Below are 26846 nucleotides of genomic sequence, written 5' to 3' on the forward strand. Positions count from 1 at the left end.
TAGCAGTAGTGCGGTTAGGTAATATAAGACTCCGGGCTTAACGGTCTTCCGGGGCCCTCTCTCTTTATGTATTTAAAACATTTCTATGCCACCTTCCCACCCAAACTGGAACCCCAAAGCAGTGAGCATCAAGCATTAAAAACATTTAAAATAAAGTGTATATATACAATAATTCAATAAAAACAAATACCACCAAAAACTAGGGAGAAGGCCAATAACAGTTATTGGGGCATGCCAAATTGGAACAAAGAAGTCTTCACTTCACTGATGAAAGACCATAGAGGGAGACAGACAAATCTCCCTATACAGTATTCCATATACTATTTGGTGCTCTCCAAATTATTGGGAATTATTCAGCTGCTGAGCCCATGAGCCATGGCCCTGACCTTCTGTCCCAAGGTCCAGCTTAGTCACCAACACTGCTCAGGAAGGCCAGCAGATCAAAAGATGCTGTAGACCAGGGGTCCTCAAACTTTTTAAATAGGGGGCCAGTTCACTGTCCCTCAGACTGTTGGAGGGCCGGACTGCTGTTACTGTACAAGGCCGCGGGCCGTCAGTTCTCCGTCTTCTGCATTTCTCTCCCTTCCCCACACCACACCTGGGAACTCACCTCACCTCGGTATCACCTCACACTCTGTCTCCGCTGCCTCAGCCCAGTGCCGGAAGTGTGCGTTGCTAACACGAGTTTAGGTCGAACGTCACTTCCGGTCTGATTTTGCCATAACCCGGCGGGCCGCATAAACGTCCTCAGTGGGCCGCATCTGGCCCGCGGGCCGTAGTTTGAGGACCCCTGCTGTAGACCTTGCTGTGACTATTTCCCAGACCCATGGCAGTGTCTACTTAATTGTAGTAAACAATAAATCCACACAGAAGAAACAGGTTTGCCACAAGGGAAATTGAAAAACATATAACTAACTGTTACTTTTTCAGAAATCAGTTAATTAGTAGGGTTTAGCATCATATATTTACCAATCTGAATGATCGTAGAACTGACAATCCTTCCACATTTGCCAGGCCCAGCTCCATTAAACTAAGGCTGACAATAATGCTATCAAAGACATTCCAGCCTTCTTGGAAATAATAAAAAGGATCCATGGCTATTAACTTGAGGACCATTTCAGCAGTGAAGATCCCAGTGAAGACCTAAATGAGGAATTTAGTTAGTTAATTATTGTACTTTATTATCTCAGCTTCTTTCTCTCCACCTACCCCCCCCCCCCAAAAAAAAATGTTTTATTCCCCCACCCCAACTGGGTTAAGAATTTTCAGGATGCTGAGGAAGGTCTGAGATGAATCAATCTGGACCACAAGAGATCCCACAACATTAAAAAAAAAATCACAAAAGGAAAGCTGTCATGCCCCATCCCACTTGAGGTGATTTCACATGCCCCTTTACACCAGGTCTTGCAGTTTAAACAGTTTTGTAAGAGAACTGAACATTTAAACTGAAGCTATGCGGTTAAGCAAAAAATAAAAACACACAGCTGCTGGATGGTGGGTGCTTAGTTGATCTGTGCTTGAGGGCAGGTAATGTGGGATGAGTCCAAAGGGTGTACCATTGGACAGCATGGCCAATGGATACAGGAAGTGACAGGTTCATTTCCCCTTGCAACGATCTCCCATAGCAAAGCTGCGGAAAGACTTGAAAAATCTTGGGCGGGGGCGTGGCGTCGCACGCATAGGGAATGGACGCCTGAAAACAGAGCTCCTTACTTACCCCTGCCAAATCCACTTAAGCAAGCGCCCAGCGTTGTTGTTTGTTTTCTTTTTTTTTCTTTAATTAGTATGGGAACAGTAGATGGTCAAAAATCCAGATCAAAAAGAAACTCAAGGAACTCTGTTAAAGACTATTTTCCCAAAAAGCCTAAGGCTAAGGCCTCAGGAAAAGCAAGCAGCCCTGCAAGCAAGATGGCGTCGGGAGAAGGGGAAAACACAGCAGCAGACCTAGCTTCATTTCGTTCTGAGGTAATGGAGGCTTTTCAAAAACTGGAAAAAAATATGACTGACAAAATATCTGCCATGATCCAGCCCCTTTCTGCTCAGTTGGAGGGTTTCAAAACGTCCTTAGAGAAGGTGGCAGAGACTGCAGATTCTGCTTTTAACATGGCATGTGCTGTGCAGGAGGACACTCAGTATTTTTATAAAAGAGATGAATGGGCCACTGATAAAATTATTGCACTTGAGAACCAACTGAAAATGGGGAATGTTAAAATTCGCGGGCTCCCCGAGAACTCTGCCTCTCCCTCTGACCTAAAATCTCTTATAGCCTCCTGGCTATCAAAGGCATTGGGTTTTTCTGAATCTGATCTTTGTGCCCTGGAGGCTGCATATAGAATTGGCCCTTTGCGCACACAGAAAACTTCGTTGCCTAGGGACATTTTAGTCCGTTTCTCTTCTGCCTCAGTTAAATCCAAGCTGCTGCAAAAAGCCCGGGCTATAAATCCACTTCTGCTAGGAGATTACAACATCCAAATTCTACAGGATTTGTCTTCTGAAACCTTGCAAAGGCGGAAAATTTTGAAGCCAATTATTGAAATCCTGAACAGGGAAAACATCAGATATCGATGGGTTGCTTCGTACAAGCTGCAAGTTACTGTACAGGATCGGTTGTTTGTCGCTGGAGGCCTTGACTCAGGCCTAAGCATGCTGAGAGATTTGAATCTTCCTGTTCCCACCGGCCTTATAGAAGCAGTCTCACATGTTCACTCAATAACTTCAGACACTAGATGGCGTCGTGTGCCTATGAACCGTCCTGATCGGCCTGTTTCTCCTAGAAGCTAAACGCTGGAACTGTTGCTATGCAGAAATCTTCCCTTTTTTGTGTGGATTCTTAACGTCCCCCTTTTTTTTTTTTTCCTGACATATAAGCTTTGCCTACTGAACTGCTGACTTATAAGCTTTGCCTACGTGTAACTCTGTCACGGCTTAGAAATATGCTGATGATTGTTTCGTGCCTATGAAGCAATGTTTATATACGAAATTGGGGGGTCCCCCCCCTTTTTTGGGGGGGGTTATTTATATCTTTTGAACACAATGTTATGAATGTGAGGGAGTTATTAATTCAAATCAACTCATTAAAGGAAATCTTCTTGGTTGATTGGGTATGCATGATTGGAAGAATGGGGTGACTTGGAATATATGGTTTGAGTAGGAGCTGGAATGGGGAGGCTGGGTGTTGAGTGAGGGAGTGGGAGAGAGGGAGGGAGAGAGAGTGAGTGAGGGGGGGTAGATCAGAGTGAGAAACTTGAATAGTATGATTAGGGTTTTATATCAATATATTTCTTTCTACTATGAGTTAATGAATTGTCAGGACCTTTTCCCTTCCTGTGTGAATTGTTGAATGGAAATGAATCTGTGAGACAGAGGGTGGGTAGGGAATGTATGTGTGTGTCAGTTTGTGCCTTATGCTACTATGAAGGTTTGGAAACTTGTTTCCCTCACCATCATATCTCCCTACATAGGCTTATAAGTGGCTGAAGGATAGTTGGTGGGGAGTGTTTGGGGAGACCAGTATTTAATAGCGTTCATAGTTCTGTTTAAAGTTTCATTGTATTTTTATCATAGTGTCTTAAGTCTTACAATAACTTTGTGATCGAGATCTGATGCTGTTACACATGGTATATTAGTTTGCCTGTAATTATCTTTAATTCACTAACCTGAGTTGGTAAAAGGCACAGGTTTTATTATATGTGGCTTTCTAGGCATTTTAGCCTTGACTCGATCAGCTTTGTTTGGCCTTTCATTATAAACTTTCTATACATTCGGCTCTGTTATTCTGTTTATAAATTTTATTTTTGCTGGGTTGATAGTGTTAAATATAAGCATTTTTGGCAGAGAGGGAGAATGGAGAACTTCAGTTTTTTTTAATTAGCTCCATTTGGTAGTTGTTGCTAGTTGTGTGGTGTCTTCAGTAACGAAGACTTCCGCTTCAAATTTATCCTTTTAAGTAAATAGTTGTTGTTTTCCCAAGTTTGGGTTAACAGAGTTGGAGGGTGAGTTAGTGGCTAGTGTCTGTTAATGCTAGACCACTGGTGTTGGTTATGGTTTTTTGTTTGTGTTACGGGCAGCATAACTGTATTGAATTATTATGGATTTAGTTGGAAGTTTTTTAAAGCCTTTGATCTGAAATCTGTCCTCATACCTTTGAAATTTGATCTACAGGATTCGCCTCTAGCTATCCTGGTGGCACCTGGGTTCAAAGCTATGAATTGCAATAATTTTGATAACCTTGGTTATTTCCTCTTTCAATTATGGCAGAGTGCCACTTGAAATTTCTATCTCTAAACTGTAATGGGCTAAATAATTTAATTAAGAAAAAACGGGTTGCCTCTGCCATCTCTCATCAGAAACCAGATATAGTTTTTTTGCAAGAAACTCACCTTAAGGGTAACCAGCCCAAGGTCTTCCAGTCAAAATTTTTTGCTCATCAATTTCAAGCTTACGGGTCCTCCAAAGCAAGAGGTGTGGCCATCTTAATAGGTAAATCAGTCCAATTCACTTTTGAAAATTCCTCAATTGACCCTAGGGGTCGGTATATTTTTATCAATGGGGTCTTTAATGGTAGCCCTTATACTCTGGCATCGGTGTATGCTCCAAATGATGGACAAATTGCATTTATTAAAGATACGTTGTCACAACTTCAAACTTTTCATAAAGGGCCCATTATTTTGGGAGGAGATCTCAACTATGTTGTCAATCCTTCTTTAGATAGATCTCAAAAAAGCCTGCTACCTCTATCTGCCAATAAATGGTCTCAATCAAAAGATTCGAATGGCCAAAATGATTTAGCTCAAATCTTTCAATCCTATAATCTGTCAGACATTTGGAGAAGCAGGCATCCAAAAGAAAGAGACTATACCTTCTTTTCTTCTCGTCATCAAACTTATTCCAGAATAGATTTTCTTTTAGTTTCGGATTCTATTTCTAACCTTTTTTTTAAAGTAGACATTGGCCCAATGATTTGGTCTGATCATGCATGGTTGGAAGGTTATATGTCAGGAATCACTGAAAGATCTTTTTCTTTTAATTGGAGATTGGATAGTAAACTTCTGTCTATGAAATCGGTTACAGATTCCATTGAAAAAGACATTAAAGAATTTTTTCAATTCAATACTGAGTGTGGAGTACCTCAGCATATAGTTTGGGACTCGTTTAAAGCTGTAATTCGTGGCAGATTTTTGGCTATTGCCTCTTCGTATAAAAAAGAAAAAGACAAAATTAGATCAGATTTGGTTGCCAACATTACCAAATTGGAAGAGAAATTTAAAAAATTTGGTAGCAAAAAAACTTATTCAAAACTTCTTATAGAAAGGAAAAAATTAGAATCTTTTGACGTCTCCAAGATTCAAAAACAAATGGCTTATATAAAACAAAAATATTGGTTTCGAACTCCTCAATCCCTTAAACTCCTATCATGGAAGGTTAAAAAGAGAATATCCTCAATGGCTATTTCTTCCATTCGTTCTAAATCCGGTACCTTGAAACATTCCACTAAGGATATTGTAGGAGTTTTTAAAAAATACTATTCATCTCTATATTCCTCCCAGCATCCAGCATCAGACCTTATTTCATCTTTTTTAGACACTCACTCAGTTATTAAGCCTGTTTCTCCTGAGGTTAAATCCCTTTTGGACAAACCTTTTACTGCACTTGAAATACAGGAGACTATCAAGTCTATGAAATCCAATAAATCTCCAGGCCGAGATGGCTTTATACCAGAATTTTATAAATTTTTTAATACTTTGTTGGCTCCCATCTTGGCGGACGCCTGTAATCAGTTTGTACAGTCTGGTTCTTTTCCAGTTACTTGGTCACAGGCAAAAATCATTCTTCTTCCAAAGAAAGACAAAGACTTGCTAGACCCTAGTTCATACAGGCCGATATCGCTCCTTAATTGCGATTACAAGATTTTTACAGCAGCCCTGGTGGCTAGGCTTAATACTTTTATAGGGAACTACATTCATCCTGACCAATCGGGCTTTATCCCACACCGTGAGTTAACGGACAATACTAGAATGGTCCTTGATGTTATTCAATACTGCCGGAAATTTAATATTGAGTCTTCCTTTATCTTGTCTATTGATTTTGAAAAAGCCTTTGATTCCGTTGAAGTTCCTTATCTTACAACCTTACTGCAGAAAATGAATTTTGGCCCGAATTTTCTGAAGATAATCCATTCTTTATATAAGTCGCCTTCTGCTATTCTTTCTATTAATAATTTGGATTCTGAAGAATTTAATCTTTTCAGAGGGACGAGGCAAGGTTGCCCCTTGTCTCCTCTGCTTTTTGCAATCGCAATTGAACCTCTTGCTAATGCTATCCGTAATACCAATATTATTGCTGGTATCCCTATTAGAAAGAAACAAATTAAGGTGTCTTTGTTTGCAGATGACCTAGTGCTTTTTGTTACAAAACCTAAGACTTCTTTACCAGCTGTCTTTGATTTATTATCTGTATTTTCTTCTATATCGGGTCTTCGAGTAAACCCATCTAAAACCATTCTTTATCCCATCACAATTTCAGATGCTCTCCAAGATTCCATCTACTCAAATTATCACTTCAAAAAAATGGATAGATATTGGACATATTTGGGGATCAATATACCTTTAAAATTGGGAGATATTTTTAAAGTCAATCATCATTTATTGATTAAGGACATTCTTACTATGCAAAAGAATAAAAATTCTTCACTCATTCCCTGGAATGAAAAAATTCAGATTATTAAATCTTTTATTTTTCCCAAATTTCTGTTTTTATTTCGAGCCATTCCTATTCTTATTCCTGAGGACTTATTTGTGGGTTGGCGTCGTTCGTTCTTAAGATACATTTGGAACAAGGGCTTATCTAGAATAGGGTATGCAACTCTTATTCGTTCTAAATCCTCAGGTGGTCTGGCTCTTCCGGATCTGCATAAATTTTATGAAGCTGCCATTTTAGGAGGCCTTGTCAGATACCATGATGCTGATTTAAATTCAGGCTGGAAGGTCCTAGAAGATACCTATCTAAATAACAAATCGTTTCAATCTACATTATGGGAATTTCCAAAGAAGAGACCTCCTAATATCTCCTCCAACCTTTTCCTTAAAGCCATTTTTCAGATTTGGGACAAACGCCGCCTCTTTTTAGCCCCTCCTATGTCTCCACTATCTCATTTTATGGATGTTTCTTGGTTTCAACCGGGGTTTTTTTACAAGTCTTTTCCAATTTGGAAAAAATATAATCTTTATAGGTTTGTGGATATTTTGTCCAATGGAAAAGTGCTCGACAAAAAATCTTTAGAAGAGAAAACTGGTGGGACAAAAATCCCATGGTTTGAATACTTGCAAATTAACAACTTGGTGACATCACTCTCAAAGAAATACAATTTCAATCGACCTCTTACTTTCTTTGAATCCTTGCTACAATCTCCTTTTTTAAAGCGGAAGGGACTGATTTCATTTATCTATAAGGGTTTGCTAGACATTGATGCTGTTGATTTGTTATCCTATCAAGAAATTTGGCAAAGGAATAGTTCAATTAATTTTCAGGAGGATGTTTGGCAACAAATCTGGTCATCTCCTTCGTTTGTTTCAAAATCATTGAATATACAATTACAAACTCAAAAAATTTTGTTCCGGTGGTATTTAACACCTCAGAGATTAAGCCATATGGCGATAAATCAATCCTCCAAATGTTGGAAAAATTGTGGAGAGGTGGGCACATTTATACACTGCTGGTGGTCTTGCCCGAGGGTGCAGTCGTTTTGGGCAGTAATTGTGGCAAAAATCAAGGATATCACGGGCTATAGTTTACCCTTAAGATTGGAACTCATTTTGCTTGACTGTTGGAAAGGTATTTCTATTACTTCTCTCAATAAATCCCTGATATCCCTTTTACTAGCTGCTGCTAAAATGGTGTTAGCCCAATTTTGGAAATCTCCCAATATTCCTCCAGTTAAAGCCTGGTATGCTAAAATCTGGGAGGTCTATGCTATGGACAAGATAGCAGATAGTTTATGCAATATAAATAATTCAGAAGGTAACGATTCTCTGATGTACAAGTGGCTTCCATTTCTTAAATTTTCTTTTAGTCCTGTAGATCAGATGCGTACATGTATTCCTGGTAGATATTATGACATTATTAATTTGATGTAATTAACATATGGACAAGAGTACTTATTTTTTAATTCAGCTGCCAAGTATGTATGTATGTGTGAATGTATGTATGTGTTGTTTTGTTTGTATTTTGTGTATATATATATATTCTGTTTTCTGCTGGTATGCTATGTTTATACACAAAGAATGATTGCAGATACAGTCATTGATTGCTTTATTTGTATGTTTACTAAATTCAATAAAAAAGTTTTTGGACATTAAAAAAAAAAAAATCTTGGGCTAATGGTTAGTAACTCAGGTAGACCATTCTGGGATAGATGGATTGATGCTTTGACTCACTGGAAGTCAATTTCATACATTCCTAAACTTTTGGGGGCATGAAATCTCAACAGAGAGAATTCTGTTTTTTGAAAGGATGTTTTACAAAATCAGTTTTAAGGATATGGCTCAGAAAATAATTTCATATACAATTTTGCTTACCAGATTTCCAGTTTTAAGAACTTCTTCAAAGGAGGGTTTCATTGGATAATGTTCCAGGGCCATAAACAGAGTGTTTAGAACTATGCAGATGGTAATGGCAAGATCAACAAATGGATCCATCACAATTAAATGGACGATTTTCTTTATTTTTAGCCATGTATCACAACAGTTCCAAATCAAGTATGCGTGAGCAAATTTATTCCAGCAAGGTGGACACTTCTGCCGGGATTCCTCAAGTTCTGAGGGAAGGCACATAAAGAACAATATAAAGGTCAAACGTTCACTTGGTTGCAAACAACATAAAGGCCAAATGTTCAATTCTGCATTAATTACAGATAAAATCCTCCTAAGTGAAATACAATCTGCATGTTTTCAAACTTAGTCATTATTATATTGCAGTTCTATTTGATTAGCAAATTCAATACCTTACATTTAAGAAGATGAAGAAGATGAAGATATTGGATTTATATCCCGCCCTCCACTCCGAAGAGTCTCAGAGTGGCTCACAATCTCCTTTACCTTCCTCCCCCACAACAGACAACCTGTAAGGTGGATGGGGCTGGAGAGGGCTCTCACAGCAGCTGCCCTTTCAAGGACAGAGGCTCAGAGCAGCTCACAATCTCCTTTACCTTCCTCCCCCACAACAGACACCCTGTGAGGTGGGTGGTGCTGGAGAGGGCTCTCACAGCAGCTGCCCTTTCAAGGACAACCTCTGCCAGAGCTATGGCTGATCCAAGGCCATGCTAGCAGGTGCAAGTGGAGGAGTGGGGAATCAAACCCAGTTCTCTCAGATAAGAGTCCGCACACTTAACCACTACACCAAACTGGCTCTGAGGGACTGAATTTTGACTGGACCTCAGTACGCGTTATTTGATTTTAAAAAGCAGTCACAAGAAGGAGCGATCAGTACTGAAGGCCAGGTGCTGAAGAATGACAGTGATTTCACGACCTGACATCACAAGCAAGAACAATTCGTATAGTGCAAAAAGGCAAGAATAGATGCCTTGATCCAACTCCTAGGTGCCCTTCTTCCGCTTAAACAGGCTGGGACTAAGTTATGTCCTCCAAGTTCCAGGTAGAGGGAACTTTCATCATAAATTCTAATGTTCTGTTTCCCCCTGAAGCTGGAGGATATGATATTGGTGAGTGGGATGTTACCAAGCTGTACAGAATCGGTGAAGGTTCAATGGTGATTGTCAGATATTTATAGGATGTGCTGAAGCACCCTTCACCTGAACGCTGCATCAGCTGGGGAGATGGTATTCAATTTGTAGCGGCAGACAAACAAAGAAACCAAAGCCTAAGCTGCTGCTTTGCACATTTCTGCCACTGAAGCATTCTTATTGATGGCAGCATTGGTAGTAGAACTAATGGTGTGAGCAGTGAGTCACACCCACAGGCTTGAAAGCTGCACAAATACAGTCTCTCACCCACTAGCTTACCGATGCCTTAGAAACCTTCCTTAACCTTAACTATGGGATGGAAGGACAGGAATTGGATTTATGGAGAGATGCTATCTCCAAATATAGATGCACAGCTCAAATAGTGGGGAATGGAGGGGAAGACATATAACAAGGAGCCTTATAACAAGGCATATAATCAGGAGCACTTCTGGGGACTGAAAATGGGTGAAGAACTGACAAAGTTCTGAAGGGATGCAAACAAGTCTACCAGGGAGTTTTAGAAGATCTCCCTCCCCCCAAATGTAGGATAATTCTGTTGCTGCTTGGGCATGTTTTCCTTACTGGAACTAGAGAAAATGACCAGAGCCTGAGGATCGGGGTCCAATTTCTGAAAGAACTTGCTCTAAGCCAGGGAGAATGCTGACGTCTCTTTGAATCTGGGGAGGGTTCTCTGCGTCCAAAAGACCTGATAACAAGGGGCATTTGTCTTCATGCTTAGCCAAACAGGGAATGGCCTCCTTCTTTGGTTTTGATCAGGATGACTGGTAGCTTGAAGAAGTCAAAGAAATATGCAATCTGGAGCCCTGCTGACAAACAATTCATATTTTAGTTAGACCTCTCTTCTGCTTCCATGTCCTCAATAGTGAGACAGGAAGTGAAACAGAAAGGTCTTGGCTGGAACTTCAAATAAATCAGTGACAGAAGTCTGCAATCAACTTCCTGACTCTTTAGCACTGCAGGTAGCACCCATTCCTCAAAATCATGTCCTCCAGTTCCAGAAGAGAAGAGGAGCTCTAACTTTCCCCACTGACCCCACATCATTTCCCCAAACAAAAACAGTTCAACACAAATTCATTACCAGACTTTCCCCCCACTGGTAAATGGTATAAGGCAAAGAGAAGGTTAAATACCCCTTCCTTAGTACTGTGGCTTCAAGTGATATTGCTCCCTTTCTCGTGACTGCTTAGAAATGCCACTGATATAATACATGCATTACACTAGGACACCGTTTTGGGGAGCCACTGACAATTTTTATATTGTGTCAGACTGCCGAGATTGGCTGGTGTTGGAAAGGCGGAAAGAAAGGGTAGCTGCGTTTAGTAACAGAATGGCAGGAGGGATAGCAGGAACAGGGCAGAGGGAAGGACCCTAGCGTAGGTGCAATGTAGGTAGAATACATGATGCACTCAGGCACACCGCTGAGGTGTGGCACCTGCTACCTCCATTAGTGTCTCTAGGTACAAGCTACTAGATAAACACCGAATGGTAGGATTTTATTAAAATACAACACTCATTTATGAGTAATTTATAAGATTTGTGAATGATTTAAACAACAAATCCACCCCTGGATTTAACATGTTCATGCACATCTGTTCCCCACAGCGGGCTCATCTTTACTCCATTGTAGGATGAGTTGATGCTGAATTAAAGAAACATTGGGGACTTTCCAGTGGGAAAGTCCTTGGTGCGCTTCGATTACACATTTCTGACCTTCTCATCAGCCAGGGTGTGCCATGGACTCGCCACACGTGCAGGAGCTTTGTGATAGGTGTGGCACACCTCTTTTAGGATTAGCTTTTTTCAAGTCGAGAGGCCGCAGCAATAAATTTCTCATCTGATCCCACCCTTAGGCTGTGTGATAACACGAATGCACATGACGCCAATTGTGCTGTACTATGTGGTTAGGAAGGAATATGGTGAAATAACCTTCTGAAAGGGTCGACGAATGGTCAAACCTATCACAGAAACATCAGCTCCATGTTCGGCTAGACAACAGCGCATGAACCAAACAGGTGGTCGCTTAACCTCCCCAGTTATATCAGTGGTAACTCATTCACACTTGCAAGCCCTCATTTGATGGTAGAACCATACCAAAAGATGAATGCACACCATTATCACCAGCCTGCCTTGGCCCAATTGCCCTGCACCTATTAGTCACCCTAACGAATGTTCTTCCTTTGATCTTCTTCCCCAGAAATTCTTTTGACAAGACAGTGACACAAATGAGATCATGGCTGCCAGCTACACGTAAGCATGCACACACCTTCCATTGTGTTTGTGATTATGCTTGCAATACTCATGGCTCTTTGTCTTATGGTGGGGTCTTCCAGTAAATCCATTGACAGCTGAAAAGAACTGGACCGCCTCTGCCTGCTTTCACTAGTAGTGCTCTGAGGATGTGAACAAACAGCCTTAATTATCAACATGAACATTATGAGAGCACATAAGGGCTGAAAGACTTAAAACACCAAAGCAACCAAGACGCTCATGCTACATGCAGCTTAGTATTGTGGCATTTCATTATAACAGACTCTGCTGGAGTATCGAATATTTCAAACCTCAACAAATACAAATATGCACAACTGCAACACAACTGCAACAATCAAATGGCTTTTATATGTGCTGTGTAGGACAAAGTGAATTCTTAACAGCATTTCTATAAGGATACTGCAAGCATCTGGCCCAGTTTATTGCACCTACATATGATCAGAAGTGGGTCCATATCTAAGGAATACGTTTAACTGCCACTGCCATGAATGGACTTATTTGCCAACCCAGTATTTTTATGTTCAGTTTGACCAATATCCTTCTGCATTCCAAAGCTGTGGCTGATTAACAGATCAAGTCGAACACCTAGCTGACATATAACATCTCATACATGGTCATGGGTTTGTCCCCCACCTCAAGTGAAACACATGCCTTATATTGAGTCAAACACCACTGCTGTATCAAGGTCTAACTATAAGGGCCAAAAAGAAAAAAAAATTGCCATGCCAGAACAACAGATACCTAATTTCACCTATTCACTATGAATTTGTGAAGGGGTACTATACAACATTCATTTGGGTACTATACAAAGGGATGGCCAACAGTAGCTCTCCAGAAGTTTTTTGCCTACAACTCCCATCAGCCCCAGCCATCAGCCATGCTGGCTGGGGCTGATGGGAGTTGTAGGCAAAAAACATCTGGAGAGCTACCGTTGGCCATCCCTGCTATACAACATTCAAGCCACTCAGGATACTTTATTCTTATAAAATTGTCTGTTCTAGTGACTGTCTTATTTTTTTCCCATTCACAGCTCAGACTTAAAGGAACCAGTAATAAAATCTGACTTAACTAAGTTCAAACATGCCAGTACATTCATGAACCAGGAAAGACTTAAAAGGATAGAATTATTATGATCCACTTTGAGTCTCAGTGAGATGGACAGACTAGAAATAGCATAAATAAACAAAGTATGCACCTGCAGACACATACAAGTATAGACATGAGTTGTCCTCAATCTGTGTCTATTTACTATACAACACTATTTATGTGATTTTGTATTTTTATAAAAGTGGTACTTTTAAAGCACAGCAATCAAAGAATTAGCTTCACATAACTGATAATTTACATTTACAAAAATGCAAATTTGGGCATATAAATCTATTTCAACTTTGATGGCTTGGTATGTGTTTGCAAGTACATGTAAGGAAGGGCTGGGCTGATATATCCTTTATAGTTCAGACCGAAAGCCTGAATGGTTACGATCTCAAAGCCTTCCCAAGATGCAGAAACATTCACAGCTGAGATTCCATTCTCTAGATCCATCATGCCTGTGCTACTTAAAACGTCCTTACGCTGTCATCAGAAGTTGCTTTATCTATTATCACCTCTGGGAGAAGCTGTCCTGTGGGAGACCGGAGTGCTGGTGGTCCTCCTACCAAGGAAACCACCCCGTTACGGTCCACGCTGCTCTGCATCTTTCCATTAACTGGCCATGAAGGCCTCATGGCCTGACTAAGGATGCTGCCACGTCTCAGGACAAAAAAGGAACCACTATGGCTTCCATTTTCTTCAATTGTGCTGTGCTCACTATCGGCATCGTTCTCAGATCCCCCTTCATTGATTTGGCCTCCGAAGCTGAAAAGGCTTGTTCGGCGAGGACGACTCGGTGAAAACACGCTCAGTGTTGACTAAAGGAATACAAACAGGACCGTTAGATGAAAAATTACAAATACTTTCAGGATCAGCATTTTAAAGAAGTTCTACAACAATTTTCCAGAAACAAAATATTTGGCAGAGAACCAAAACATGACTGTTAAAACTGTACGTGAATTCTTAGAGAAAAACAAAGCTTCGCGCCACATGTATATTCATATAATTAGCTAAATTATGGGTTAGATCCTGTGCTAGATCTCCACTGACAGAAAGTATTTCCACCACTGAAGCAGAACTTTCTTATGCCTAATGTCTTGTAACAGCCAGAAATTCTTCCCCGTCTCCAGGATCAACAAGAAGGGGGGGGGGGGAGGGGAGTCAGAGGTCTGCTACAGATTGGCGAATTACCGTCCAGTGTCTAATTTACCATTTTTAGGTAAAATCATTGAGAGGGCAGTGGCGCTGCAGCTACAGAGGTTCCTAGATGACGCTTCCGTTCTTGACCCGTGCCAGTCTGGTTTCTGACTGGGCCATGGGACGGAGACGGTGCTGGTCGCCTTGGTAGATGACCTTCAGCGGCAACTGGATCGGGGCGGCGCCGCGGTACTGATGCTACTAGACCTGTCGGCGGCATTTGACACAGTCGACCATCAGTTGCTAAAGCGCCGCCTCGCTGACATAGGGGTTGGGGGGTTGGCCTTGCAATGGCTTTCCTCCTTCCTCTCCGGTCGGGGACAAAGGGTGGCTATTGGGGGTGAGCGATCCCAGAGGCACACACTTGATTGTGGAGTGCCTCAGGGAGCAGTTCTCTCCCCAATGCTGTTTAACATTTATATGCGCCCTCTTGCCCAGATTGTCTGGAGGTTTGGGCTGGGTTGCCATCAATATGCAGATGACACCCAGCTCTATCTACTAATGGACGGCCAGCCCGGCTCCACCCCGGGGAACCTAGATCGGGCCTTGCAGGCTGTAGTGACGTGGCTCAGACTGAGTGGGCTGAAGCTGAACCCAGCGAAGACAGAGGTCCTTTGTGTGGGTCGCGGCGCCCTAGGAGGGGAAATAGCTCTCCCAACCTTCGAAGGCGCACCATTGAAATCAGCGCACCAGGTAAAGAGTTTGGGTGTTTTACTGGAGCCTTCATTATCAATGGAGGCCCAGATAGCAGCCACTGCCAAGTCAGCATTCTTCCACCTGAAGCGGGTAAGGCAGTTGGCCCCCTTCCTGGAGTGTCGCGACCTCGCAACAGTGATCCATGCAACGGTCACCTCAAGACTGGACTACTGTAATGCCCTCTACTTGGGGCTACCTCTGTGCCGGACCCGGAAGCTGCAGCTGGTGCAGAACGCGTCGGCCAGGCTACTATTGGGGCTCTCGAAACGGGAGCACATACGGCCGGGGCTGCGCGGACTGCACTGGCTGCCAATTATCTACAGAGTCCAGTATAAAGTAAGAACATAAGAACATAAGAGAAGCCATGTTAGATCAGGCCAATGGCCCATCCAGTCCAACATTCTGTGTCACACAGCGGCCAAATATATATATATATACACACACACACACTGTGGCTAATAGCCACTGATGGACCTCTGCTCCATATTTTTATCTAACCCCTTCTTGAAGGTGGCTATGCTTGTGGACGCCACCACCTCCTGTGGCAGTGAATTCCACATGTTAATCACCCTTTGGGTGAAGAAGTACTTCCTTTTATCCGTTTTAACCTGTCTGCTCAGCAATTTCATCGAATGCCCACGAGTTCTTGTATTGTGAGAAAGGGAGAAAAGTACTTCTTTCTCTACTTTCTCCATCCCATGCATTATCTTGTAAACTTCTATCATGTCACCCCTCAGTCGATGTTTCTCCAAGCTAAAGAGCCCTAAGCGTTTCAACCTTTCTTCATAGGGAAGGTGTTCCAGCCCTTTAATCATTTTAGTTGCCCTTTTCTGAACTTTCTCCAATGCTATAATATCCTTTTTGAGGTGCGGCGACCAGAACTGCACACAGTACTCCAAATGAGACCGCACCATCGATTTATACAGAGGCATTATGATACTGGCTGATTTGTTTTCAATTCCCTTCCTAATAATTCCCAGCATGGCGTTGGCCTTTTTTATTGCAAACGCACACTGTCTTGACATTTTCAGTGAATTATCTACCATGACCCCAAGATCTCTCTCTTGGTCTGTCTCTGCCAGTTCACACCCCATCAACTTGTATTTGTAGCTGGGATTCTTGGCCCCAATGTGCATTACTTTGCACTTGGCCACATTGAACCGCATCTGCCACGTTGACGCCCACTCACCCAGCCTCAACAGATCCCTTTGGAGTTCCTCACAATCCTCTCTGGTTCTCACCACCCTGAACAATTTAGTGTCATCCGCAAACTTGGCCACTTCACTGCTCACTCCCAACTCTAAATCATTTATGAACAAGTTAAAGAGCATTGGACCCAGTACCGAGCCCTGTGGCACCCCACTGCTTACCGTCCTCCACTGCGAAGACTGCCCATTTATACTCACTCTCTGCTTCCTATTACTCAGCCAGTTTTTGATCCACAAGAGGACCTGTCCTTTTACTCCATGATTCTCAAGCTTTCTAAGGAGCCTTTGATGAGGAACTTTATCAAAAGCTTTCTGGAAGTCAAGGTAAACAACATCTATCGGGTCTCCTTTGTCCACATGTTTGTTCACCCCCTCAAAGAAATGCAACAGGTTAGTGAGGCAAGATCTCCCCTTGCAGAACCCATGCTGAGTCTTCCTCAATAACCCGTGTTCATCAATGTGCCTACTCATTCTGTCCTTGATAATGGTTTCTACCAACTTTCCCGGTATTGAAGTCAGACTGACTGGCCTGTAATTTCCCGGATCTCCTCTGGAACCCTTTTTAAAGATGGGGGTGACATTTGCTACCTTCCAGTCCTCAGGAACGGAGGCAGATTTCAATGAAAGATTACAGATTTTTGTTAGAAGATCCACAAGTTCAACTTTGAGTTCTTTCAGAACTCTCGGATGTATGCCATCCGGACCCGGTGACTTATTAGTTTTTAATTTGTCTATCAGTTGTAGGACCTCCTCTTTTGTCACCTCAGTCTGACTCAGGTCTTTCAACACCCCTTCCAATATTAGTGGTTCTGGGGTGGGCAAACACTTCTCATCTTCCACGGTGAAGACGGAGGCAAAAAATGCGTTCAGCTTCTCAGCCATTTCCCCATCCTCCTTCAGTAATCCTTTTACCCCATGGTCATCCAAGGGCCCCACTGCTTCCCTGGCTGGTTTCCTACTTCTAATATATTTGAAGAAATCTTTATTGTTGGTCTTTATGTTTTTTGCAATATGCTCCTCATAGTCCCTTTTTGCCTGCCTGATCACAGTCTTGCATTTGATTTGCCACTGCCTGTGTTCCCTTTTATTAATCTCACTTGTTGGTCATTACCTTTAAAGTGTTGGTCATTACCTTTAAAGCCCTATATGGCTGAGGACCAGCCTACCTAAGGGACCGTCTCTCCCCATATGAACCCCAGAGGGCACTGAGGTCAATGGGAAAAAATAAAATGACCACCCCCGGGCCGAGAGAGGTCAAGCTCCAAAACACCAGAGCACGGGCCTTTTCAGCTGCGGCCCCTGCACTGTGGAACCACCTTCCGGAGGAAGTGCGGGCCCTGCGGAACCTCGACCAGTTCCGCAGGGCCTGCAAGACTGTCCTTTTCAGACAAGCTTACATTGATATCGACTGCTGAGTTGCTAGGAATAAAGGAACCGCCATCTATAATATTATTATGGAAATATTTAAACTGGCAGAACCAGCGCCAGAATATTTTTATTGCTGCCAGATACATTTAATTTAACTTAAATTATGTATTTTAATTCTATTGACTGGTTTTTATATGTTTAATTTTTAATTGTTACATTTAAAGTTTTACCTATCTATGTAAATGTATGAAATGTTGTTAGCCGCCCTGAGCCGCCTAGGCGGGGAAGATGGGATACAAATAAAATTTATTATTATTATTATTACAGAAAGGGAGAAACTGGCAAAAATCAGCAAGCTGTGGAAATTTCCATTGGGTCTGACTCAGAGATCTGTGCACATTCTGTATTCCTCCATTTTGTTTTGATAATGATGTCAACAGATGCATTTATTTACTTCATTTATACCCTGCCTTTCTCCCCAGTGGGGACCCATAGCAGTTTACACCATTCTCCTCTTTTCCGCTTTATCCTCACAACAAGCCTGTGAGGTGGGTTAGGATGAGAGAATGTGACTGGCCCAAGATCACCCAGTGAGGTTCCATGGTATGAGCAGGGATTCCAACCTGGGTCTCCCTGATAGTCTGACACTCTGAACCACTACACCACACCAGCTCTCTTTCTCTTTGCTGTGTTAGTATTCACTGAAATAAAACCCTTCTGTCATGAACATGTACATGAACTGATAACGGTTTTCCTTATTTAACTCACTTCAATCACTCAGTGACTGTCTGCTGCTTTATATATTAACAGGGCACTTATTTTATGGGAAAGTGGCTGGGGAGGAGTGGATGCCTAACAGAGAGAAACAGTGGGAAGAACAAGGGTTAAGTAACCTCTACCACACCCACCAACTAAATTTCATCATCCCCTTGACATCTGACTCACAAATAAGCAAGACTTGGCTTCCCCAGTTACTAGAATATCAGAGATCCTAAATATTGACAAGCCCCCCTCAGATGATACTAATGTCTGAAAATTATACATACAGTGAATGATACTGCGGTTAGGTAATTCTAGAATTTGAACTTAAAAATTTTAGCTCCCCCCACACTGATGTCATGCATTCTAGAAATACAATTCCCAGTATGCACTGGGGTGGAGAAGCAGAGTAATAAAGATGGCATGAAACTGGATGGTATTTGCCTGTCTCTAGCTACACTCTGCTTTTGAGGTCCTCTCTGGTGAACCAGGCTGATTTCCCTCTTCTCTACACATGGCTTAGAAATCTCTGAACCAAAAGATACTGCATTAGTTTGGATGTAGGATCTCCCTGACCCCCATGTTCCAGATATTGCCTGAAAGCTGACCATTTTCAGTAATTCAAACAGTACTATGACATACCTGGTATGGAGGAGAATAGAACCTGTTTTCATAGGTGATGCCTCCCTTCTTTTTGATGCTACTATCTGATTCAGATTTGGGGATATTTTTGACATCTGCTTTATCATTGGCTAAAGACTGTTCTCTTTGCCGTTTTTTCCTCCGGTTTCTTCTTTCTTTAGCACTTTTGGAGCTCAGTCTTGACAATTCTGATGAAGTTTTGGAGAGTCTCCCACCACCATCACCACAGAAGTCTCTGTACTCTACTGCCGCTGCTGCTATTGCCTGTTGCATCAAGAAATTAAACAGCAGGAACGTTCTCAAACTGTTAACTTCCATAAGTTCAGTGTAGTTGTCTGTCTGCCTAGTCATTCTACAATGTCACCTCAGTCCTTCAGACACCCTTCCCCAAAATAGTGGCTCTGGAGTGGGTGCCTGCCCCACATTTTCCAAAGACAAATGCAAAGACTTCATTAAGTTCTTCTGCCATCTCCCCATCTTATTGTGCATCTTAATGTTTTTAGCAAATCTTTCCCTCAAATTCTCTTTGCTAATACCATTGTCAACATAACATTTGTTTCTCAAGAAACTGATTTCTTTTCACTTCATACTGAGAAACCTCCCACTATTTAAAACAAGTCTTTGTTGCTTTTTCTGGCTTCATTGACTAGAGGTATTAAATACAGAGGCATTCTTTCAAGTTTTGTGGTATCTTTTTGAGGTATGCATTCTATCTGGGCCTCCGTTTGTGAAGTTTTAAATAGCTGCCGGAGTGATTTGACTCTCTTTCTTTTAACTTCATTTTAATTAATCTCTCCTTTTTGCAAAGTTCTCTCTTTTGAAATAAAAAATGATCATTCTTGACTGGGGTAAAACTTTAGGTTGTCATGAATGCTGAACTTAATAGCGTTATGGGCACTGTTTCCAATTGGTGCAACAACATCTACATATCTAGATGTTGTCAGTCCAGAACCAAGTCCACAGCTGTTACACCTCTGAGTTGGCTCCATGACTAATTACTCCAACGCACAGTTATTTATGTATTTAGAAACCCCATTTCTAAAGTATGACCCAAGCACACATTTGTCTAATCAGCGCAAAAATAGTTGAAGTTACCCAGCATTACAGCATTTTCCATTGTGGACACTGGATGCTATTTTTGATACACAGAGCATTGCCTCCCCTAACAGTTATCCAAAACAGGCAATCTCCAGTTATGTTGGATGAACTAGTTAAAGGAGACAGAGTGAGAAGCAGGTAACTGGGATCTCCACATGCATATTAATAGGATTTTTCCCTTAAGAGAACTGTCAAAATAAACGAGGTAGATGTTCAACCAGAAAGGTTCTTTACTAAGAATAAAACAAAATGCACTCTTTGCAAAACAATGGATAGCTCTTACACCACTGTTGGCATTCTAACTTACTAGCTGATTTGGTTGTTTAAAGATGTCAGTTGCTTACATGAAACAATGCAGAACCCTGTATGAAGAAGATGAAGGCATTATAGTCAAACCTGCCTCACCCAGTGCTGAACTCACGCAGTAGATTTACTTATGTGCCTTGTTTAAAGATCTGTCCCTGTAGCCATCTCTTGCTTCCCCTCAAACTCCCATATTTAACTCCTACTGTTAGCTACTCTGTCTGCAAGCTTCACAAGTTGCTGTCTGCTTTCTAGAAGAAGAAGACTGCAGATTTATACCCCGCCCTTCTCTCTGAATCAGAGACTCAGAGTGGCTTACAATCTCCTATATCTTCTCCCCCACAACAGACACCCTGTGAAGTGGGTGGGGCTGAGAGGGCTCTCACAGCAGCTGCCCTTTCAAGGACAACTCCTGAGATAGCTTTGGCTAAACCAAAGGCCATTCCAGCAGCTGCAAGTAGAGGAGTGGAGAATCAAGTCCGGTTCTCCCAGATAAGAGTCTGCACACTTAGCCACTACACCAAACTGGCTCTCTACCTTACCTTACCTCTATTTAGCTGAATTCTTCCCCAAGCCTAAGATATATTCAAGTTCTTTACAATGACTCACTCTATTAAGAACATAAGCAGAGCCAAGCTGGATTAGACCAATAGCCCACCTAGTCCAGCATCCTGTCTCATACAGTGGCCAACCAGTTCCTCTGGATGCCTAACAAGAGAGCATAGAGACTAAGGCCATCCCCTAATGTTGCCTCCTGGCTCTGAGATTCAAAGGATTAGTACCTCTAAATGTGGAGGTTTGCCTCAGACACTATGGCTCCTAGCCACCAATAGATTTATCCTCCATGAATCTATCTTATCCTCTTTAAAAGCTCAATTGAGGCTGGCCAACAATAAGGTCTCGTGTTAGGGAGCTGCTGCCTTTGCTACCACCACCTCCAGCATCCCATGCCCAAGTGTGCCCAGACAGTGGTGGCAGAAGGAACAGCCCCAAGCAGCGCTGCAGGAACCGGGTTCTAGGAGGTAGCAACCGCCACCTCCCTCCTAGCACCAAGAGCAGCTGCTAGCCTTCCTGAGCTGTGATTTAAAGGGCCCGCCAATCAGCTGGTAAGTGGGCCCTTTAAATGGAGCAGGAAGGTCAGTGGCTGCTTCTGCACTCCCCTCCCTACGCTTTGAATTGCAGCAGAGGGAGGAGGCTGTGGAAGGCTGCAGCAGCCCATGGGAGGAGAAGGATGCAAGTTGGGGGCCCCGAGTTGGGTTCCCACCAGGAAGTTAGGGGACAGGCCCCCCATAGCTACCGGCCTGGGAAAACCAGCACAGATAAAGAAGCCAAAGTGAATACCGGCACATTGACTCCTTCTAGGAATCACTGGTGTCCATGTCTGAGAGAATCTCCAGAATTACTGGAAGCTGCTACAGGAAGGAAGAGTGGTGCTATGGAACTTCTATCCCTTAAAGTACCCACTGTTTTCATAGCTGATCAGTGGCATCTCAGAACAGCTTGAGGAGTGAGGTGGAACTACTAGAGTGGCTCCTGGACATTCATGAGTTTTCTTACTGCAAGAGGCTAAAAGTGGCCAGGAGACACATGCAGTACCATTGAAGCAGGGCAAAGTCCACAGCTGCTTTCAACAGGAGAGGACAGCCAACAGAAGAAGGAATTTGTGATGACAATCAAGTCCCTGACTCATTTCTGAGGCCACTGGCAACCCCAACATAATCTATTCCCAATTTTTCCCCTGAAAATAATGCCCCCCCTGGTCCTAGTGGCCTCAAAATTAACTGAAATTTTACTAGTTTTGTTAGGTAAAATCTACAGCTTGGATCCTACAGACCACAAAAACAAGATGCTTGCAGATGTGCTGGGAAGAGCAGCCAGTGGAGGGGTGGGCCATGGCAGCCTTCTCATATCTAGACTAGGCTACGTATTTATATAACCCACTGTTATGTTTCTGAAAAATGCTGGGCAGGTTCCCCATTACCTGAGCTTCCTCCTGTTGTCTTTTCAGCTCCTCAAGCATCTGCTGATATTCAGCCTCTTTTCGCTCCGCTTCTTCCATAGTGGCTTGATTCTGTTCCTCATAGGCCATGGCGACGACGGCGAGGATCAGGTTGATCAAATAAAAAGAGCCCAGGAAGATCACCAGGACAAAAAAGACCATATATGCTTTGCCAGCAGCACGTAGGGTCTAGGGAACCATATGTAATTATTTTAAGAAATTGTCAATAAAAATCTTGAATGTCAGACATGCGAACATTTGCAATGTATGTTGCATCCACAATTTTAAACTCAACAAAACTCGTAAGAAGGCAAAAGACTACAGCCTGATTTAAATATTGAGTGTTTTATTAACGCTTCTTTTTAAACATAAAGGAAAAGGTAAATATAAGGTGCTGTTTTTTTCAGTCCTTTGCCAGTGAATACCAAGAAACTGTACTACATAAATAATATTACTGATAAGAAATACCATTGAAATAAAGCTATAAATAATCCAGCTCACATAGGTCGTAACAATGTCTACTATGAAGTAGGGGTGTGCAAAAAAAAATATCGGTTTTTAAAATTTGGGTCTATTGGACCTGAAAAATATCAGTATTCCCAAATATTCCTTAACACTAGTATTGGTATTATATTTATTTATTTATTACCTTCAATTTATATCCCGCCCTCTCCGCAAGTGGACTCAGGGCGGCTCACAACATCGTATAATACAATCAATCCAATAAAACATATAAAACCATAATTTACTTATTTCAGTTTTAAAACCATTCTATGGCGCTGCTTCAGTACAGTATTAAGTGGTGTTGAATTCTCGACTGCGATCGCCAGCATTCTATAAGATGTCCGGTGGCAGCCCTTTTTCAATCAAACAGCAAAAGTCTGTTTAAACAATTCGATCTTACAGGCCCTGCAGGTGAATCTGGGTAAATATTTGGGAAACCTGAATTTATTCAGATCATTATACCTTATGGAGACTTTCCCCATAGGATATAATGGAGAATCAATCAGTTTAAATTAAGTTTAAATGCCTTCTGAGTTCACTCACTGTGCTGCCACAGCCACAGCAGCACAACTTGGTGAGTTCACTTGACAAGTCATGCCACTAAGCGAGTTCAGAAAGTATTTAAACTTTTAAAAAAACTGAAGAAATAAGCTGTGACTCAAGAAAGCTCATACCCTGCTCCAAATTGTATTAGTTTTTAAGATGTTACTGGACTCTTGCTCTTTTCTACTGCTATGGACAGACTAACATGGCTTGATCTATCCCCAATCCCCATCATGAACTATCCCCAATTTTTCCCCTGAAAATAATGCCCCCCTCCCCCCGGTCCTAGTGGCCTCAAAATTAACTGAAATTTTACTAGTTTTGTTAGGTAAAATCTACAGCTTGGATCCTACAAACCACAAAAACAAGATGCTTGCAGAAGTTAATCTTCCCCCACCTTTCTAGTAGCCCTCAGTAAGTCCTGAAAAGACTCCGCTAATGGCTGCAGGACATTTGTAAACAAAACACTGTGGTACACAGGGAGGAGCACTGAGAAGCACACAGGCTTCTCCTTCTTCTGTCAGCAGGACTCCACTGACATAAAAGGTGGGGAGACCAATTTCACCTGATTCCCTATCCTCCTCGCAGAACCCCATGACTGCTAAAAAATTTTTTGCATTGAGGTCCCCTGCCCTGTGCAATATTTTCAGAAATTTCAAAGGATATCTGTAGGAAGGGGAAAGATCTGCTTTCAAGAGCACTCAGTTTGTAGGATTCAACCTAAATCCTCCATATATTTATTTATTCATTGCACTTATATGCCCCCTTTCCAGAGTCCTGCTTTGTAACACGAGTAATTATTAAGCATCTCACACAGTTATAACATACAGTAGAATTTCATTTTGGTCCTTTCTCACCAGCTGATAAAGATTTTCCCAGGCATCTTGAGTCATCAGCCGGAAAAGTGTCAAAAAGGCCCACGGGAAAGAATCAAAGCTTGTATAGCCATAATTGGGATTTTCACCAGTTTCTATACACACGTACCCATCAGGACACTGGCTATAAAATAAAACAGTGAAAAAATTAATGCTAATTTGGACTGCAAACAAAACAAAGCACTGCTCTATCTAATTGTGAAGGACTGCCTCCATGCAGATAGCAAAATCTGCACAATGGGGCTAGCAATGACTGTAATTGATAGTTTATGGGAACCAATATTAGTGGTGGTTTCCCTTGCCCATAACATTTTGAAAGTTACTTACCCAGCATCTGAACCATTACCACAAAGCAAGGGATCCTTTTGATCGGGCAAAGTGTAATACACTTCTGTTAAGTAAAACAAGAAGTATTCTTATTATGTTATCATTCAAGCCATGACTGCTTTATTAAAAACTCTGCTAGTTGCAACAGGTATCTTCTAAATAATGGCCACAAATCACCAAGTCCCTTGAGTGCATGTAAGGGTCTGCACACAGTCATGCAACAAGGCTTTATCCTATTTTATCTTAATGGACCATATATATCTATGTATATATCTATGTGTGTATGTGTGTGTAAATTTTGTTGATGGTGCACAGATCAGCTACCATTCTGGAAAAAAACGGACACATAAGAAACTATTTGCAAGATTCCCTAGATTATGGCTAAGAATTCTGTATTTTGCATCATACAAGAAGGGTCCATTCACACACTGATTATTTCAGTGCCCAATAAATGCAACCAATCAGCCCAATGGCACTGGCAATCTTTGGCTTTGTTGTGACCCCTTATCTGTGTCTGAAGGGCAACCTGTGGTTTATTTTATTTATTGGCTGCATTCTCTATAAAATATGGTGAAAACAACTTACAACCTATGTTCCCTCTAAGCTGCAGTCTTGTGAGCAGAAATTGTACTTTGTGAGCTACTGGCATTAAAGTTATGAGCTAATGCATAAATTGTTGTGCTCTGGGGCCATTTTTCCTGAGCTAAGACAAAAATGTGCGAGTTGGAGCTAAAAATCTGTGAGCTAGCTCACGCTAACTCAGCTTAGAGGGAACACTGCTTACGACATAAAAATAAACCAGTAAAATAATTAGTAATAATAAAAGTTATTAAAAACAAAGTAAAATTGCAAAAAAGGACATGATTAAACATTACCAGCAATTAAAAGTCACTGTAAATGAGGCCCATCTTCATTTCACTTTAAAAAGGTAAAGGTAGTCCCCTGTGCAAGCACCAGTTATTTCCGACTCTGGGGTGACATCGAATCACTATGTTTTCACGGCAGACTTTTTAATGGGGTGGTTTGCCATTGCCTTCCCCAGTCATCTATGCTTTCCCCCCAGCAAGCTGAGTACTCATTTTACCAACCTCAGAAGGATGAAAGGCTGAGTCAACCTTGAGCCGGCTACCGGAACCCAACTTCCACCGGGATCAAACTCAGTTCATGAGAAGAGCTTAGGACTGCAGTTCTGCAGCTTTACCACTTTGTGCCACGGGGCTGCTTTCACTTCATTTAGCACCTCAAATTTAAATGGTTGGGCACCAAATGAACTTCTCTGGGACAGCATATTGAGAACCTTTTGCAAAGGCAATATTGTGGATGTCATACCTTGATAATATGTTTATAATATATGAGAGCACACCCACCAGTCCAGAACTAGACTATTATCACATGTGTGAAACCATATCTCATCTCTCTATCATAGCAATGTGTCAACTATAGGTCAATTGTAGTTCCTACTTCCTCATGTAGAGAATTCATCTCTAGCAGCCAGCAGCATAGCTGCTTGGCTGCAGGGATGTCTTTGCCTCCCTGGAAGGAAAAGGGAGGACTTCTGCTGCCTGTTTGGGTGCAATTCTGAGGGGGCGGAGCTTGCTGCTGTGACGGCAGCACCATCCGTCCCCTACCTCAGTCTTCGACAGATGATTGGCCCTCCCTCCTGCTCTGTGTTGTTATATAGGCAAGCGCTGGTCGCCTCATAGGATTGGGGGGCCGGGTAGGAATTTTTTGCTCCCCAGCTGATTGGCAGTTAGCTGCGGGTGTTTTTCCACCTACCCTGCATAGCAGGTCAGTGGATTGCGGATTTGCCTATAGGGAGGTGCTGTTAAATAGGTTGGTCACTTTAATTTTGGCAGGTTTTACTGTGCTTATGGTACTGTGTGGCTAGGGGAGGACCAGAAAGCATCCCCTCTCGGGGGGTTAGGGGTCTGGCAGGATCAACCTTGGGGTTTGATGACCCGGGGTGGGAGAATGCAGACTGTCCTTTAAGGCTCAACTGGAGGGGGCCTTCCATTGAGATGTGCGTCTGGTGGTTGGACCCTCTGGGGCGTGCCTTCTTGCTGGGCTGACCTGGCGGGAGCTGTGCCACATAGCTCAGGCTGGGGGCTGGGTCCCTTGCCAGTTGAATAGCAGGGGAGGGGTCTGTTGAGACCCCTGGTCCTGACCAGGCCGCAGTTTCAGTACTGGAGGGTGCCTTCCATTGAGACGTGCGT

The 26846-nt window shown here is 42.3% G+C and overlaps 1 protein-coding gene across 1 annotated transcript in view; it reads right to left on the reverse strand.

Annotated features, from left to right (window-relative positions):
* LOC132585170 (sodium channel protein type 2 subunit alpha-like) overlaps positions 1 to 26846 on the reverse strand; it is a 146220-nt gene that overhangs the window by 36377 nt on the left and 82997 nt on the right. Inside the window, exons 8-15 of the mRNA XM_060256959.1 lie at positions 24634 to 24697; positions 24289 to 24430; positions 22367 to 22573; positions 18985 to 19248; positions 13597 to 13932; positions 12021 to 12147; positions 8574 to 8812; positions 970 to 1143 (exon numbers count right to left, since the gene is read on the reverse strand). Coding sequence (XP_060112942.1) covers positions 970 to 1143; positions 8574 to 8812; positions 12021 to 12147; positions 13597 to 13932; positions 18985 to 19248; positions 22367 to 22573; positions 24289 to 24430; positions 24634 to 24697 — 1553 coding nt within the window. The remainder of the gene's footprint in view (positions 1 to 969; positions 1144 to 8573; positions 8813 to 12020; positions 12148 to 13596; positions 13933 to 18984; positions 19249 to 22366; positions 22574 to 24288; positions 24431 to 24633; positions 24698 to 26846) is intronic.

Source organism: Heteronotia binoei, chromosome 16 (assembly GCF_032191835.1).
Source record: "Heteronotia binoei isolate CCM8104 ecotype False Entrance Well chromosome 16, APGP_CSIRO_Hbin_v1, whole genome shotgun sequence".
In the NCBI taxonomy this organism is placed as follows: domain Eukaryota; kingdom Metazoa; phylum Chordata; class Lepidosauria; order Squamata; family Gekkonidae; genus Heteronotia; species Heteronotia binoei.